Source organism: Acanthochromis polyacanthus, chromosome 23 (assembly GCF_021347895.1).
Source record: "Acanthochromis polyacanthus isolate Apoly-LR-REF ecotype Palm Island chromosome 23, KAUST_Apoly_ChrSc, whole genome shotgun sequence".
NCBI classification, from domain to species: domain Eukaryota; kingdom Metazoa; phylum Chordata; class Actinopteri; family Pomacentridae; genus Acanthochromis; species Acanthochromis polyacanthus.
This window is the reverse complement of record NC_067135.1, coordinates 12,277,181-12,296,111: the sequence shown is the minus strand read 5'-3', so window position 1 is coordinate 12,296,111 and position 18,931 is coordinate 12,277,181. Positions and strand designations below refer to the sequence as shown.

Below are 18,931 nucleotides of genomic sequence, written 5' to 3'. Positions count from 1 at the left end.
ATAAAAGCTTCTTTCAGTTTTCATTTATGTGACGTTTTAAGCCTGCACTGTGTAACTTTTGTCTCCTCATTCTGGCAGTAAACACAACTTTAGCAGCTGTATTAATGCATCGTCTAAATCCAGAATTACGTTCCGTGCCATCTAAAAAGCAGCACTGTAAGATGAAAACGTTATTTTAACATGTTTCACAGCTGTCTTGTTCAGAGTAAAAGCTGTATTTGAACTAGTCTGACTCACTGGAAGTAGACTGCTGGGATAAACATGCTAACCTCTAACCTAGCTACAGCTGTAAACAAAAGTATATGTGCACTTGTAAAGAACATATATATCATGGGCTTCCAATTACTCCTATTGCTCTAAATGTTCTATGAAGAAAACTTTTAAAACCCATACATCTTCGTCCCGAAAAACAATCCTGAATTTAGATTCTTTTATGGATTTGTTATGGGTCATCTGGAAAAACAACCAAATCTGCTGGATCAAAAATCTACATACAGCAACTTAAATTATCAGTTATGCTGATATAAAAAGTTCTGAAAATCCAGTTTTCTTAGTGACATGACCTCTATATGATTGACTACAGCTGCTGACTCCTCTGAGCGGGTTCAAAACGCGGCCAAAGATCTGAAAGAGCAAATCGCTGACTTGAACAGTGACTTGTGGCCGTTTCAAAGATGTTTCAGGTTCTGAATATAACGATGCAATTGTTTGTCAGTATAAAGTACGCTTTTCACAACCATTTTTGACTGCGGTAATGACATTTACATTAAAAGTAATGTATTTGATCTTCAGTTCCTTCAATATTAGGAGTGCATAAAGACACGTGTTCACTCTTGCAGCCAAACATGGAATATTTAGTGAGTTTGCTTGTGGCTGAGACCATGTGAGTGAATTTGATGAATGTATCCCACTATAACTAAATCATTTTCTCATTTAAGTTGCTGTAGCCCTACACTCATATCTACTCAGTTTTATATTGTTTTGACCATAAATATGACTTCTGTTGTTTTCTTTTCCATTTCATGCTGTCATAGTCCTTCTATCTTGTATATATTATTGTTCAAATTAGGATTTTAACCCTATAAAACCCAACGATGCATTTAAAGGGCATATTGGGAAAAAATGTTTATCTCTCAGATGTTGTTTTCAGATTCAGAATGTAGCAGATTTTGTACTAAAGTTATCTGAACAAATTCACAGAACAGTTGGGGTTCATTTCCAAAGTAAACTGCTGGTGTATACCAGAACAGAATGAATAATAATTGTTAGAACAGTCATAGTTTTTTTTTTTATAGTCATTTATTAAACCTAATAAAGTAGTTTATGGTTATATGTATTGTCGTAGCCCTACATTCGTATTGTTTACAGTAATTTTTCTTATTGTACCTCATGATTTTATATGTAAAAATGTGCAATAAAGGAGTCAGTAGTTGTTAAAGTGTGCAGTACACCAAAAGTGACACCAGGTGAAGCCATAGAGCTGTTGGTGTTAGTTTTTTACACTCCCAGGATTGTAATGCTCTAAATGTGTGTAGAAATTTAAAAAAAAAAATCTCTTTATCAGGTTGAAAACTGGTTAATTTTGGATATTAACCAGTGTTTTTCTGTTTTTACGACCTTTAACAATAGATGTCTGGACTATTCATGAGAAACTCATCTACCTTTATTTAATTTATCCTCTATTTGGAATCAGTAACACCCGGTAAGTATAAAAACTAAGCACAGACTTTTAATAGTTCGTAGCTTTTCAAAATAATGGTGTCCTCGTGTGGATTATAGATAATTAATGGCTAGTTTTGCTCATTTTTTTTAAATAATAAAACTACCCGTTACAGGTTTGTCATGTGCATGCTGGCATTTTAAGAGGCACATAATGGCAAGAATAACAAATGAGTTAACTATGTTGTATACATGTTTTATTTTAATGCTTGATTTCTGTAACAGTTTTCACTAGAGCCCCAAATTAACAAGACTAAATATAAAATGACTGCTAGAAATAGTTTGTATTAATTTTACGTGTAGTTTTGTTTTAATTTCTGATGTCATTTTGTAAGCATGTTGACAATCTGCTTTCGGTTTGGTTTTGAGAATCATCATTTATGTATTTTTCTGCTCATGGTAAAAACAAAAAATGTTAAAACATGCAAAAAAAAAGTTTAAAAAGAGGGAAACTTACTTTAAGTGGTTGCTTTAAAAAAAAAAAGAGTTTTAGTGTCATAACTTCAGATCTAAAAACAGACATCATACCGCTTAGAAATTCTGGAAGAAAATGTATTTAGGATTGAGTATAAAGGTAATTCACTGATTTTTGTGATTATATCCAACAGCATGTACATAAAAGAACAGTTACTAGTGAGTTCGGCTGAATTAGATTTTCGAATTGTTAAAAAAAAAAAATTCTTCCTCTAACAGATATTTCAGCTCATATCCATACATAACACAACTCTCTTCTAGTAATAACAACTGGAGGAGGGGGGTGTTACTATGGCAACGTGTTGGGTGACATGCACACATGGAGTCGAGTTGTCGTCTCAGGTGACTGCAACACGTTATGTTCTGCATTACTCCAGTGTTTACGGTGATAACGGGAGCTCGCCACGCAGATTAAAGCCAGAAAAGGAAACCCTGTAAGGTCGGTGTGTGCGTTTTGTATCATAGCAGGTTGTTGTTGTTGTTGTTTTCCGTAATATTGTCTGATGATCATCCAGAAACCCTTCTAGCACCTTTTTTATTCATAGATGACCATGATAAAGATGCAGTAAAGATATAATAATGTCATGAAGGATTTGCACTTCATGTAAACTTTTAATTCACAACATTAGTTCTACAGCTTTAGTTACTATAGTTAACCTGTGAATTCTAATGATTGTGTGTTAAAAATGTGTGTGTACATTCTAGTGCATCTCAAAAAATAGTGAAAAGGTTAATTTGTTTTCTAGTTTACTTTTTTTTGGTCATAAATATATCGGAGGTATGGCTCATTTTGGACTCAAAAGTAGTAGAAATAATAAATTTGGAACCCGTTTTGGATTTTGGTGCCTTAAAACAAAACAAAATAGTAGGAGATCAGACGGCTTTCCTTGTCCCTCTAGTGTACGAGTCTGATGGAGCGATACGAGTCTCTCGGTCCGGTCGGGGAGGGCAGTTACGGCACCGTGCTCAAGTGCCGCCACCGAGACTCCGGCCGCCTCGTCGCCATCAAGAAATTCATGGATTCCGACGACGACAAGACTGTGAAGAAGATCGCCCTCAGGGAGATCAAGCTGCTCAGGGTACCTGTCAATCAATCCATCGGTCCACCTGTCAGTCAGTCGGCCAAAAATCAATGAGTCAGTGAGGTCTGTAGGCGCCTGAAACCAGAGTGAAGCAAAACCCGTCAATCAACTCCGGGTCAGATACTCAAATTTAGACCGACTGTCGCCATGAGATGTTATCAATAATGGAACTTATGGGTGAGAATCTAGATATGAAAAGACTGATTGTTGCTTCTAATTAATGAAACTGTAATATTTACCACTGTGCCACCTATAAAGTTTTGGAAATATTTGGTATTAAACAAACAGTTGGTCCTTTCAGGCAACATGTTTGGTGGTAAAGCGACTCAGGTCTTTGCACCTTCACATTTCACCTGTAGCAATGTAGTTCAAAGGTCGATTTGTTCTCAAACTGTTTATTTCCGTTTCCACAGTCAAACAATTGACTCAGAAAAACTGGTTTCAGAATGGCACCAACACTTTTTGTTTGTTAGACCCCGGAAAAGTTTATATCAAGGGCTGGAGGCTGGATTACCACCACAACAGACTGAAACTTTTAGGCTGGCATATTTAAAATTAAGAAAGCAAATCCTCACAATCTGAAAAAGAAGGAAAAAAACAGAGCTTCAGTAAGGGCAAGAAATCAATGCAGAAGCTTGTGGAACTCCACTGAAGTCGTTTTTTGGAGCCACATAGTACACAACACTGTCATGGGTCTTGTAGAGTCCAGCTTCTTTTAAATCAATGGTGTAAAAGGCAGAGATGGTCACAGTGTTGGCTCACGTCACTGTCTGCAACCATGAAGTAATCACATCCATATTTATCACTATTTTTTTTTTACCCATATAGCAACTCCGTCACGACAACCTGGTGAACCTCCTAGAAGTGTGGAAGCGTCGTCGCCGCTGGTATCTGGTGTTTGAGTTTGTGGACCGGACGCTTCTGGAGGAGCTAGAGCAAAACCAGAGTGGACTGGACCTAAACACCAGCCGGCAGTACCTGTACCAGATCCTGAGGGCCACCGCCTTCTGTCACCAGCAAAACGTGAGGGTTAATAATTTAAAATTATAAACCATGCCTTTTCCATGTTGTTGTGACAGTAGGAAGACCTTCCAACATACCACATGAAGGGTTGCTGACTTGTAATATATATGCAGTGTTTTGATTCTGTCTTTGCTGTCTCAGATCATCCACCGTGACATTAAACCAGAGAACATCCTCATCTCTCAAGGGGGTGTAGTCAAGCTCTGTGATTTCGGCTTTGCCCGCACCATGGCTTCGCCTTCTGAAGGCGCCGTCTACACCGATTACGTAGCTACTCGTTGGTACAGAGCACCTGAACTGCTGGTGGGAGACATTAAGTATGGCAAGTGAGTATCTCTCTGAAGTAAGGAGTATGTTACCTGTAGGTTGTTGCTTAATAAAAATGTTAACAAGTATGTGTTTGCAGACCAGTAGATGTGTGGGCGTTGGGGTGCCTGTTAATAGAGATGTTAACCGGTCAACCTCTGTTTCCGGGAGATTCTGACCTAGACCAGATTTACCACATCATCAGGTGCTTCGGTAAGCATTCCACACAACATTAGCAGGCTGTCTTTTCTCTTCTCCATCCTAACTGCACGTTCTTTTTGTCTGCCATAGGTAACCTGACGACTCATCACAAGGAGTTGTTCTACAGAAATCCCGTCTTTTCTGGAGTCACTCTGCCTGAATGTTCTGTTCGAGTCCAGCTGCATCAACGCTTCCCTACAATTACACCTGCTGCCCTGGATCTAGCACAGGTTAGTCGTGTTGCTCCATCCTTTCTAGATAAAATACAGTGTTTGTGACTTCACCTATAGCTTGTAGATTATAATAATCTGAATTTCCACAGTAGTTTGAAGCATTGAGTTAGTTTTTGTTGCCTCTCATTCTGTCTGATAACCTGTAAGTAGAGTTAAGTCTATGTTATTTTGTTAGTATTGAACAACTTCTGGTCCCTTTAGGTTCTGACATTGCCTCAGTGTTAAAGACTTATGGGAAACATTGTAGAAACTTGTTCAGTTTGTTGTTTTCTAAATGCCAGTAATACCATTGTGTTTTCTCTCAGAGCTGTCTGGAAATGGATCCAGAAAGACGAGCTCAGTGTTCAGAGCTCTTAGAGCATGTTCTCTTCACACAAGACTCTTTCCACATCAGGTGCATCTCTCTATGTTTTCCATTTTTACAGTTATGTGCAATAAATTCTTACAAAAATACGACTTTTTCCATCTACAAATGTGGATTTTATTTTGGTTGCTAGTTAGATTGCATAGTCTCCTAGTTTTTATCTTTGGTTTAAAGAGGTTAGACTGAAATGCATGTTACCAAGAATACAAATTCCAGGAATTAAACCAGCAAGGCTCTTTTTTTTTACTCATTCTTGGGATTTATTGGCGGTTGGCAACTACCTAACTTATAGGAGCATTACTATCTTCTACTGAACTGAAGCATTAAAAACTGAAATGAAAAAAAATTCATTTTTTCCTTGTTGAAGAGCCTCCAAATTGACCCGCTGCATCTTTCTTTGTATCTATACAGATTTTTGGATGAGTTGAATGCTAAAATCCAAAAAGACCACAGAGAAAATTCTACCCTTCCCAAAATAACCAAAAACCTAAGGCAAGAAAAGGATGATGGTGATGAGAAAAACAGCAGAGGGAAAGAAAGGAAACCATCAGAAGACACGGATGAGAAAATGAACAAAGAAAAGATGGAGAAAACAAAAGGAAAACAACCTCCAAAGGTGTCAAAGACCATCTGTAATACCTCAGAGCCTTTGATAGCCATCAAACAACCCAAAACTATTGCTAACAAGGGCATCCATAATGCAGCGCAATCGCCCATGGCCATGAAAAGTAAACTAGGAAAAGCCACTGGTGGAGAGTTGAGGAAGGGAACTGAGACTTCCAAGTCAACTAAAACCTTTACGTCTGAAACATCAGACGCCCCCAGGACCACAGTGTACCTTAAGGACAGTAACAGAGTGGCCGCAAAACATAAACATGAAAAAGTCTTCTCTCCAAAACAGATTGAGGACAATCTAAAAAATGTAAATGACAGGAACTGTCGCTCAGACAACACAACGTCAAATGCCACTGAGGCAAACAAGATGGAGATCTGTAGATTGCCGAAATCGGAGCCAAGTCAAGAGTTTGGGAAGAGCTGGAATCAGACCAACACAAAAGTGCCCAGGTTGCCTAAAGGTTCATCCACTGACCATGCAAATATAATCTCATCTCCAAAAGTATCCTTGGAATCGGCTGTTGATCGGACTGACACCAGCATGGTACTTGAATCATCTAAATCATCAAACGCCAATCACATTGAGGTGAATATCAAGCCATGCAAGACCAGCACTACTTCAGAGCACCAGACCGACCAACTGACAACTGACATGGAGCAAAGGACCTCTGAATGTCCAAACGCTCAACCCTCAAACCATAAGTCAGTGACTTCAAACCCAAAAGCAAACAAGAACATCTTGTCTTTCCCCACCAGTCCTTCAAAGACTCTTACCTCAGATCTTTCAGTGCTGTCCTCTGCAGTTTTTCGAGAGACCAGTCCTTCCCACAGTGCTACAGTACTACCTCAAGGACTCTCAAATCCAAAGGTGTCCAAAACTGACTTGACTACACAGAGGCTTTCAAAAGACAGGGCACTTACAGAAGACAAAGACCTGAAGGAGGATCACGGATTCTTGAAGGTGAACTTAATGACCGCAAAAGCTGGAAATGAGAGGAGTCCTGAATCTCTAGAGCCCTCCTGTCTACATCAACAACCAACTTCCAAGTCTAAGATCATCACAGATGCCAGAACAACTGCAACCTCCATGCTACATAAAAACACATCAGTAGGGACAAATATTCTGAAAACCCTCAATGTCTCAAATAATGAGATACAAGAGGATTTAGCTCTTTCTGTGTCTATCAGTCCAATAATGATGTTTTCAGTAAATCAGGCCTTGAATATTCCCAGAAGCAGCAGTGAGTTTGAATCTGATGTGGTATCTTTAAAAGCCCCTTACTCTAAATGTTTGGTCGGAGAACCTAAGACGAAGCCTGGATCTTTTAGCAACAGCATGATATCTACAGTGACACCAAAGACTCAGAAAACTACACTGGCAACAGATCCAAGAACAAAAAGTGAAGACCCAGAAAAAAACGACCCTACAGATTTGACTTCAGCTTCATCTACAGTGTCTCCAGACCACAAAGCTTTGACGAGAAACTCCGTCATTCCCCACATGGACATCGCAGACCTAAATGACTTTGATTTCAGAGTGCCTCTTTCTTCTCCACCTCCTCCTCCTCCACCGCCCTCTTCCACTCCTCTCTTCCTGCCTCCATCTACCACATCTGTCATCCCCTCCAACAGCCCAGCTGCCAGTGATCACCTTTCCTTTGGGGCAGGTTTCCATCCTGGTACCCACAGTTTTAGGTATTGTAGAACTCACAATGCACAACAGTGGAGTGTCAGACTTCGGCCCATTTGAGATTGATTTTAGCCAAAAAGCTTCTGAAAATTTCTGTTCTGAAAACTATATTCTAACATCCAAGCCAAAACAATTCCAAATGGGTCAAGATTAAAGACTGAATTCTCATTTCCCTCAGTCTAGAATTGTTTGACCTCAGTCAGACTAAAAATGTCAATTATTGAGTCATTCCTGTAAACATTCGCCCCAACTTTCAGCTAAACATGAATACAGGGAAAACACACTCCTGAAATAAATTTTTACATAAATTTGTCATTCCTGTGAGGATTCCTTGGATTATGATTGAGTTTGAAACCCCAACTTTCATCAAACACGTTTTTTTCTTGTTCTAGCTACACTTGCAGCACGTGTATAGTGTGGCCTTGTGCCAAAAAGAGATGGTGAACTTTTGCTTTGGGATTGTTGTATCTGCAGTTTCTGCACCCAGAAATTAAATTTGTGTAACTTGGGTAACATCAAAAAAGTGTAGACATCTATTGTATGTAAGGACTAGTTTCCCTTACATTAGCTAATAGCGACTAGCAAAGTAAATGTCGATGGGCTGACCAAGGCCCAAAGTGGAAGCCCTGCTCCTGTATACCGGCATTTTAATTTTTAGGCTCTCATGTCCGGTATAGCCAAATTTATTGATTTTGATTTTATTAGAAGCATAGTGTTGCAGCATCCACCCAGCAAACACAGCACATGTTAGAATCAATGTCTGATTTGACACAGGTATATACAATTCTTGTCTCTGTGTGTGTTACAGGTGTGTTGACAAATCAAGACATCATGGAGGCATTTATAGTCGACAGGCTCAACAGTTTCTGTCAAACCATATTACAGTATCCCTCACCTCTCAGGTAACTGATTGTGCTGGGGTTTCAAAATGGACAAATGACTCCAAAGTAAACACACACTGTCCTTTCAGGCATCAGAGAAGAGTCTGATCTCCAACAGTAGTGGTGTTGCAGTGACCAAAAATAAACCACACATCCATTTCCCGGATCTAAGAAGCTCAGTGCTGACGGACCTCCGAAGAAGAGAAGGTACGCACACACCTCTTAGCAATATCCCTCTTTAGATGAAAAAGGGCTTTGAACACCAACTTTTAGTCCAGATTTCTTTCACTGTTTATATTTTTTGTTTCGGTTCATATCTCCTCTCTGCTTGTGTACACACTGCCTGCAGTTCATCTGAAAAATGAATGAATTTTTGTCGACTGAGTCTGTTGCACTTTATTTAGAACTTTTTTCAGTGAATAAAATGACTTTCATAGAATATTATATTTTTAAGATCAGATTTGGTTTAATTCCATAATGGAAGAACACTTCACAGATGAGTAGTTCAAGCACAGTTGGAAATGTGAAAATCTTTCAGTTTTTACTGTTTCTAGCTCTGATAAATGGTGTAATTTCAGAGAGTTAGTTTGTGAACATAAGTCAGTGTTGCACAAAATTCAACTACTTAACAGTCGCTCTAAAATACTAACTGATCCATCCAGAAAACAATTTGTAACTAACTGTTGAAGAAGTTAAAAAAATGTGAAAATGTATGTATTTTTTCTCAGGCAAACACAACAAAGGCACCACAAAGGATCAGAGGAAAGACAAACATCCACCCTCCAGTTCACCATCACAACCACAGCAGCAGGGACACGACAGTACCGACTCAAACACGCAACAACTAACGCAATAACGCACTTAATAGTTACTTTAGATGGCAATATGAACAATACTGATTTTATCTCTCAACTCTCCTTATGTTTTAAATTTATTTTTCATTAACTACATTTTTACCAGTGTAAAAAAATCTAACGTTAAAGCAAATGCTAATGTAAATACAGTGAAATGTGTATGAATGTTTATTAATGGTAAAGGCTTTAGATTTGTTTTATTATATTCAGGGCCGGCCCTAGGACTTTGGTGGCCCTAACCAAGATTTTTTTTGTGGCCCCAAAACATGCACAGGACAACTACCAAATCACGTGCACAGCTTGTAATTGGGTTAAAACACACATGCACATGATTAACAGCAAATATTTATTTTTTAAAAATGTATCCTGGACAGGGACAAAATGCGAATCACACACTTATTGTGGTGTGGCCCCCTCTAGTGGATGTGGCTATAAACAACGGCATAGAGTGTTTATGCCAGCGACCAGCCCTGATTAAATTACATCTTTTTCAAACAGCAAATACAACTGAAATCTGCATATTGATGCAGTTCTTTTAATTGCATCTGATAAAGAATAAAAAACATTCTGCAAAGTTCACCTTGAAATCCTGATGACATTTTAGCGAAAACTATTAAACAGCTGCAATAATAGAAAAGAAGTTCAGAGGCGGCTCCTGGTTGAGTTTTATGATTCGTCACTGGAGTCTGAAGAAGCTGAACCGGTTTTCCAGGCTGCCACTGATTCGTCGCTGTCTGAGGATGCGGCTTGCCCTCCCCGAGGCTGCCGTCCGATTGGCTGAAGACCAGCCCCTTGTCCTCTGCTACTGGCCAGAAGGCGGTGAAGAAGGCTGACAACACGGTGATCAATGATTGGTCCTCCTGCTGCAGGCTGTATCCTGATTGGTTCTCTGTTGTCTTTGGGTTCTGGTTTCTTTGCTGCCGTTTCGATGACTGACTTTTTCGTTGTTTCCACCACCTGCTGCAGAATCACACGGAACATTTATTTCAGTCGCACCTTTCAAACACAGAAGTGGTTCATAAGCCAAGTAATTGTACTTCCTTATTGTTTTCCTTTAAACACAGTGAACTTTAGATCTGCTAAACATCAACATGTGATCACTATCATGTTAGCGTTTAGCTCTCTTTTGGAAACATACCGGACATTATGGGAGCAGCTTGTTAGCCTTGAGAAGGTTTAGGTGGATGTAAACACAAACATGTTGCCCACTAATCTGAACTTAAAAGCCCTTGGGGACACAGTGAGGTTACTGCCGACCAGTCATGCTGCTGCTTACTTTCTTGGTGATGGGTGATGTCATGGTTGATGTTGTTGTGGTTGATGTTGTTGTGGTGGATGTTGTGGATGTTGTGGTGGCATCGTTAATGATGTAGATCCTGCAGGTGTTGTCCACAGCGGATCCGTCAATCTCTGGAAGCTCAAAACCCGACAGAGAGGAGGCGGGCCAAGCTAATAGAGTGAAATCAGAGGTAAGTTTTAGAATTTTCTTCACTCATGAGATAATCAGAGATGTTGTGGTTTATGTATTAAGTTTACAAAAATGTACTATTATGATATTTCCTTACAATCCTGCAGTTAAGCTGAAAACTCAGAATTTACTTTCTTTTTATGCATGCCTGTTGATCACAGCTGAGTCACTAATGGCTTCATAGATGCACAAAGAAGTGCTTGATATTCAGTTTTTTACGTAATTTGGTGACAGTAATTGGTATACTTTTGGTCAATCTTTAAATGTGGAATATGCTACTTTTAATTAATTGCCATAAAATGAATCTAAGGCATCATGAGGTAATTAAAAGATAAAACTAAGTTCAGCTATAGAACAATTGTATTTGGTTTTTTTGGACTTTTCTGGAATCTTTGCTAATTTTGGCCCTTCTAGCCACGGATGTCTCATTTTACTTTAAAGCTTAAAGGGGATGTATTAAATCAGATATCTGGAAAGCTGTTTGTAAATGATATCAAGCCAAACAGGTTGGGTATTTTCCATGCAGTGGAGTATATTTGTGCAAATATTCCTCGGTAAAAACAGTAAAAGGGAGTTTTTCTTGCCACTATCGCCTTAGGTCTTCCTCTGGGGATTCAGGCCATTTGAGTTCTGTAAAGTGTCTTGAGAAAATCTTAATTGTAATTGAAATATATAAATACAATTGAACTGAACTTAAGGCAGAATATAAAGTAAAATAAAGCAAAAATTAAAATATTGAAGAAAAATGTGCCTCACAATTGTTCTTTGTGCTGTAAATATGTTTTAGGTCATTTCAACCACTAGATATTTCCAACAGCTGCCAGGTGGACAAGGTGTGTACAAATTATAAAACATTATTTAGTTTTTCAGGTTTGGATATTTGTTCATTCTAAACTCTGTAAACACCAACTGTCAAATGCAAAATGTTGTTGTTTCTTGAGAGGAATTTTCAAGCATTTTGACATTTATTTTATATTATTTTTTTGCTTTGTTAGACCCTGAGCATTAAAGGATTTATTTATAACATTATATAATATCATTAAATCATTGAGATAAATTCTCTGATATGACAGATTTGAATCTTGTAGTTTGGCATCTGTTGCTACCTTTAGATGAAGATCAGGGAAACAATGAATAAATGAGTTCAGTTCACCTTTAAAAACCTTTATATCTCTGATTTAGCTGGTTTTGTAAAGTGAAGCTCTTCCCTGTTTATGTCGAGGTCAACAGCTCTGTTAGTGTCGAGGTGTCTGTGCAGTTATCTGATCTGTCAGTCTGCGCTGCATAATTCATGATAACAGCTCTAAGGTGTGTTTTTCTTTTGTCTTTCTCTTTTGTTTGCTGCAAATCAAACAGCAACATGCGACAAAAAAGCATCCAGTTACGACGACAACAACACGTCTTTTCACAGCTTCCTCTCCTGGGTAGCAAACGGAGTCGAGTGTTTCAGGTCAGCATGAATATTTCTGTACTCACCGTCTGATGAGTCGATGCTCTGAGCTCTGAGGACATAAAGGAGGGAAATGACGGACAGAGCTGCCAGGGACATGATTACAGATGGACAGAAACATAGAATGAAGGAAAAGGAGGGAAATTAGAGAAGACAAGCAAGAAGACAGACTGCAGAGTGAGTGAGGAGGAAAAAAAGGCAGAGAGGGAGTGAAGAAGAGGGAGGAGGAATGGCATGAAAACGTCTAGACTGTTGAGTTTAGTCACAGCAGCTCTGACGGTGTGAGAGTTGCAACAGAGTAAAACCCCGTTAATCCGAGCTGCTTTTCTAAACTTCACTCATGTGAGGAAGCAACATCAGCCCCCTCAGTAACACCTGGATTTACAGGAACACACATTTTCCATCAGTGCAAATGATTGTCAAGCTTTTGTCAGCATATTTTAACCTTAATTCATCAGATTTTTTTAAATGAATGCTCTAAACTTTTGACCAACATCCAGCATCTTTTATTGTAGTGTATTGCATCCCATAGCATATCTGTCACCGACACTGTGCTCAAGAAGTGTGGTCAAAAATCAATCAGACTGCTCTAATAAAAATCCCAAATTACTTGATTTAAATTTGGCCTTCACCGTCAAAGTCGGCGTCGTAAATTGCAAATTAGGCTTCGTTAGTGCAGCATTGTCAATCCACAGTTGATAAGGGTATGTGCCCGATGCTCATCTCTCTATTTTAAGCCACAAACACCTGATTTAACACCTGGTACATTCATCTCTGGGATATAAGAACACTGTTCTACTTGATTCCTGTGTGATTTCACACATTGTGCGCTTGCTGGCGGTCATTAAACAGAAGAGAAGTCTTTGTCATGGTGCCCCTGTATGAGCTAAACCCTCATAATGCTCTCTGGTTGACCTCCACATCTCAGTATTAAACAGTAAGAGGCTCCACCTTGTGGAACAACCAGGTACTACATCTAAGCTACAATATTTCCAGTGTTGATTATCTTGGAAAGTGGCATTATTGGCAGAAACTAAAATTACACAGATTGGATTGTATGCAAAAAAACACCTGATTCAAACATCCCTGGTCAGTTTGAAGTGACTGAAGTGAATTGAACTCATCGTCCTGTGCATGGAATAAAATTGTATTTCCGTGGATTCATCCATAGCTGGTTCCAATCCCAAAGCCCCTAACCCTAATCTAGACTAAGATATCTTTATGTTCCTTGAGGCAGGGTTTCATCAATAAACTCTAAAAACGATTTTTGAAAATATTGATGTTAAATGACTGTTAAGAGTCTTTGTGTGCTTTAACCCAGTAAACTCCCCGTGGATGCATATGTACATTGTCCGTTAAACTTTACCTCCTCTAATTCGCCCACTATGCCAGCTAGCATGAACATATTTGGTATGAAGTTGTTGTCTTTGCAAACGTAGCAGCGATTTCCTTGTAGTTCTTATATAATTTGCACATAAGCAGCCTAAACTCACACCGCCTTAAGTTAGAAGTCAGGTCTTGCAGAATTTATACAGTGAAAGTTTCAGGATTGTAAATGTCTTTTAAATAATTTTCAGTGTTTAATTCCTCACTGATGTGTTTTCTGACACTTTGACAAAACATTTTAGCAAGTTTTCTTTTCTGGCAAGACCTCATTCATTCATTGTGGTTCTGAGGCTAAAATCATTTTGATTTCATTATGTTAATCCAGGGTTTTTACAGCAAAACAACTGGTGTCAAGGTTTCCTCACGTTGGCACCAGTTGTCATGGAGACAGACCTGGAGTTTCCCTGCCAGGTTTTTTTCAATCCTTGTTAGTGTCTGACTGAACGTCAGAGCTGCAGCTTGTGTAATTTAATTCCAGCTGAGATGAGAGGAGCATAAAAACCACAAAGCTTTGTTTGAACTGCGGTGAGGGATTTCCAAAACACACAGTGTTTATGTAGAGTGACGCAAAGAGAAATCATCATAACGTTGTGGTTCAGTTTGTCTAGAATCCAGTCTGGAGTGTTACTTACCTTGAAAAATCATGAGATCAACAAGTAGAGTTTTGAGGTATCGACTTATTTCCCATTAAAGCTACTTTAGACAACTTCACTATTTGACATTTAAAAATAAATAATGGAGCATTATTTTGGATTAAGCTGTCCAACATGTACATGTATGCATCAATACCTAAACAGTACAGTACCTTGGATAAATACTTCTGCTTCTGATGCTTTTATTTATGTACTTTTACTTGTATTAGAGTGCATTTTTATGTTTCTGCTTTCAACCAAGTAAATGAACTGCAATAAATACCAAGAAAAGCACCCAAGGCTGCTCAGTTGTTGTATGATTTCCAATGGATAAGTGGTCGATTTGCACGATTTGTCGCAATGATACAGAAATCTTTAACAAATTCATGGAGCCAGACTATAAGCCGCATCACTGCCATAATCTATTCACTTGGTCCTTGTGTCATTTCTGACCTTCCCTGAAAATTTTATCCAAATCAATTATTCCGTTTTTGAGTAATGTTGCACACAGACAAACAGACGGACATAACTCCGCCCTGTTCCTTGGACGAGCAATAAAAATGGACTTGAACACCAAAACTAGCTGGCAGGTTTGAAAAAAAATCACCAAAATTACAATATTTATCAGACCCAGAAATTGTAAAAACACAGTAAACTGTCAGATTTTCAACTTTTTAACGATTCTTTGGTCAGAAAAGGTGAACCAAACCTGACCCAAAAGTCATGATATTTCTTTAAAACTGAGTCATTCGATCAAACCAAATTCTGTAAAAATAAATAAATAAATAAAAAAAAAAATTTATACTGGTACTCAAATGTGACACATGTCCTAACAATTAGGAAAGAAAAATTCTGGGACTTCTAAGCTGAACTAGATTGAACTGCAGGCTGTGTTTACACATGGAAGATAGGGGGAAAAGTCAGTAAGTTGTTAAATATATGTAGAGTCATTGATTTTTCCCAGGTATGGTAACACCTGTGGACCAATGTTCACATTAATTCCATTTCTTTCTCTTTTCTTAGGATTAGTGGGATTCTAACGTTGTCATACTGCACAGCAAACATTTCCTGAGTTCTCTCTTCTTCTTTGTGGTTGCTCTGTTTCCGTAGAGGTGCTGGACTTTATATTGCAGTGAAAACAAAAGGGAGCAGAAAATGGCCAGAAGCTGTTCGGGGTTGAGAGGGTTAATTAATCTTGAAGTTATCTGAGCACACAGGTGAGACTGTCATAACTTCCACTGTTTATTTTAGTCTGGTACTTTTACATTCACGGGCCCTAAAACAAAACAGTTAGAAGGAAACTTGGTTTAATTTGGGGGGCAAGCTTGTTTTTCTTCATTGCGTTAACTTTGCTCAAGGGCACATTACACAGTTTATGGAAACAGTTACTCATTGACTTCCCACGTGCAGATTTTGCGGACCCACAGCAGCTCGCTACCTGTATCTCATTACAGGTGTTACTCAAGTGGAACAGGAGATTTCCTAACGTGGAGCACAGTGTGTTTGCAGCAGTGGTTGCTGTGGGAGCCGGTGTCTGCTTACAGACACACACCTACTGTACAGTCAACCATAGCGATCTAATCTGTAGACGTGTGAGTGTGCAGGTGTTTCACATTTATTATCCTCTGCCATTATCCTGTCATAAACCCAAAAAAGAGGGATTTCACCTCAGCTAGTCATGACTCAAATATGCCAACAAATACCAGCTGGATCATCATGAGATTTCATTCAGACAGTTATGTTCTCACCAAGGTGGGTTGTAATAACTCTAGTGCCATCATCAATGCAAATTGAATTTGTCATTTGTTTTCTACATAAATTGTATAAAAGATGGATGTAGCTTCTGAGTCTGAGAGGCGAATCCAAGACAGAACCTGCATTCTTTCTAACAACCAGCAGGGGGCGCCTCCTCTCAAACAAGTTGTATAAATGATCATGAGAAAATGAGAAACTTCTCGCTTGATATGTTTCCTCGGCAAACATTTTCCTGATCAGTTTATGGTCTGAATCATTGCTCTCAAGTCTTCTTCAATACAGTTCGGTGTTTATTTAGTAAATTATTATCCAATTTAGAGGAAAATAGAGGTTGAAGCAGGATATGTCATGGTTGCTTCATCCATCTTTTACAGTCTTTGGGTTTATTACTGAATACATGTAAAGCTGTGTTTTGTGTGTACCCAGGGCTGCCAACTTGTGACCAGATCTTAGAGTGAGATTTGGTTTGTGCGGGATGCTGACAGGGGGTCTAATTTTGAACATTATTGATCCTATTTCCTGCATTCTGGTGTAATTTAAGAGCACTTTGCCTGTTACAATCTTATTATGGAGATAAAAATTATTTTTTATTATGGAGATAACATTAAGGGATAATAAAGAAAACATTGACCTTAAAAAAATCTGGAAAAAAATAGAGCAAGGGCAGGCAGTATTTAAAATGATTCTTCATGTAAAATATGGATGAAAGTTCTGTGGCTGGATGTGCACAACACATTTCAGTATTTTCCATAAATATATGCATAATTGAAATAACTCCAGCAACCACTTTGTAACATTTGTCTTGGAGGATTTAATGCATACACTCAACAGCTTCAAGTTGACCACATCAGCCACCTAAACAATAAAAAGTGCCGAAGCAAAAACAAAACATATCTACAAAACTTAAATACTTAAATTATCCATTCACTGAACAGAATTCCAATCAGACACTAAACTCTATTAAATGTCAAAACAATCCATGTGACTCTAAAAGCTCAACAGCTTTACAAACTCTAAGATTAAAATCTCCACAAGGATCCAAAATAAGTTGGACTTCTACATGAGAACTTTAATTATTCTTTATCTACTTCCTGAAAAGTTTGGTCAATAAAAAAGACGAAAACTAATATTTTCAGCTGAACGAAAGACAGACTTTGCAATGTTTCTGCTTACATGTGTTGTTGTAAACTTAGTCTTAGTCGTTTTTAGAGCGACCTGCTATACTATGATGTTTTTTGGACGACCTGCTATGCTATAGGCTTTTTTAATTGACATATTATTATGAAGATTTTTTTTGTTGGTTTTTGGAAACATATAAGAATTTAAACAGCTTTAAAAATTACTATATTTTTACTTGTGCAATGAAATATTATTCTATGGCATTTTTTAGACGACATATTAGACTCTGTTTTCTTGAATAGCATACTATTTTGACAATATACTGCACTATGACATTTTTTGAACAACATATCATACATGTTCAACATCATATCATTTTGCACTTTTTGAACCACATAATCTATGGTTTATGGTCTATCATTGGTGTCTATGGAGTGCATGGGGACTGTCTACAAATTGTAAAACCGCTGTGACAGCAAAGAGAGACACAAATATTCAAAAACTTCACTCTGATACACTGTAGTGTCACCAGAACGCAAGTACGGACAGTTACGTACTGAGAAACGGCCATAGTCTTCTTACCGCAAAGGTCCGAAGCTGCTCATCTTCTCCTCCGGCATCAGGAAACGTCTTCAAAGCTTCTTCAAATCCAAATGAAATCCAATCAAAAGATCAAACTGTCGTCATTGGTCCATTCAGTTGCAGTCAGACAACGAAGCTGCGTCCAGGAGCACTTCATTAATTTTGACATTTTTTAGCTTAGTGAACATTTTCCTAATGAGCTAATGATCTCAGTTGCTAGTTTGAAATCTCTGTTTTTTAATGTTGCATCTTTGATAAATCTCACATTAAATAGCCTCATTTGAGTTTTTCAGAGTAATTGCTGTCAGATTTTACAATGTACAAAAATGACTGCATTTTTTTATTTATTGTTCTTAGTATTTATTCATTGTTCTTTTTAACTTCGGTATGGAAGTGTGTGGTGTTATGACTGTTATGAAACTGCTGTAGCACTGTCATTTCCTGCAAGAGATCATCTATCTATCTATCTATCTATCTATCTATCTATCTATCTATCTATCTATCTATCTATCTATCTATATATATATCTATCACTTGGGCTGCAGTAACTGAGTGGAGACTAGAGGCTTCTCTGTGCATTAGCCCAGCTAGCTAGCTTCTACTGTAGCACTCACGTGAGCTGCTAGGGAACTTTGGTATACTGTGGTGTTAGTCGATAAAGCAAAAGTTTAATTTACATATAAATGCACTGAATAGAGGTGAAGTTTATTTTAAATCCGTCTCTGATGCATGAGCAGGAATGTAGATCAACATGGAAGGCTATTTGGTTTAAAATTTTGTTCTGTATCATGTTTATTTCTGTACAAATGCATTTAGCTAATTGTTATCTCCGTGTTCCTACAGGGTCACATCCTGCGTTTTTGTGTTTCTTGCGAAATACAAGAATCCACTAAAACATTCTATCTGTGTGATCTGATCCCAGTGGCAGGACGACATCCTCATGTTGGACTACGGTTCTTCCTACATTCACAAAGGAACTGGTGAGTTGTTTTTCATTGTCTGTCTTCTCTCCTCCGCCATAACTCAGCTGGGATGGAGTCCACCCCCCCCCCCCCACAGAGGATTGTAGGTGATTATAAGTGTATATAAATGATGGA

General features: G+C 38.3%; 2 protein-coding genes and 1 long non-coding RNA gene across 3 annotated transcripts; 2 read left to right on the top strand and 1 right to left on the bottom strand.

Moving 5' to 3' along the window:
* Positions 1 to 2,509: 2,509 nt before the first annotated feature.
* Positions 2,510 to 9,444, top strand: LOC110949511 (serine/threonine-protein kinase dst1-like). The gene is made up of 11 exons (XM_051944214.1): positions 2,510 to 2,632; positions 3,093 to 3,272; positions 4,104 to 4,298; positions 4,440 to 4,624; positions 4,705 to 4,817; positions 4,896 to 5,035; positions 5,344 to 5,432; positions 5,814 to 7,712; positions 8,516 to 8,609; positions 8,678 to 8,795; positions 9,317 to 9,444. Exons 2-11 carry the CDS (start codon positions 3,105 to 3,107, stop codon positions 9,442 to 9,444), a joined length of 3,129 nt encoding a protein of 1,042 aa, XP_051800174.1. The 5' UTR covers positions 2,510 to 2,632; positions 3,093 to 3,104.
* A 153-nt stretch (positions 9,445 to 9,597) lies between these two features.
* LOC110949514 (uncharacterized) lies at positions 9,598 to 12,723 on the bottom strand. Its single transcript, XM_022191624.2, has 3 exons — positions 12,387 to 12,723; positions 10,719 to 10,891; positions 9,598 to 10,402 (listed from the first exon to the last, which is right to left on the bottom strand). The coding sequence occupies exons 1-3, from the start codon at positions 12,457 to 12,459 to the stop codon at positions 10,109 to 10,111; spliced, it is 540 nt and encodes a 179-aa protein (XP_022047316.2). The 5' UTR covers positions 12,460 to 12,723; the 3' UTR covers positions 9,598 to 10,108.
* On the top strand, positions 10,814 to 15,690 carry LOC127532437 (uncharacterized). Its single transcript, XR_007939881.1, has 4 exons — positions 10,814 to 10,911; positions 11,698 to 11,743; positions 12,267 to 12,360; positions 15,489 to 15,690. It is a non-coding gene; the product is annotated as an uncharacterized LOC127532437 (long non-coding RNA).
* The last annotated feature ends 3,241 nt before the right edge of the window (positions 15,691 to 18,931 follow it).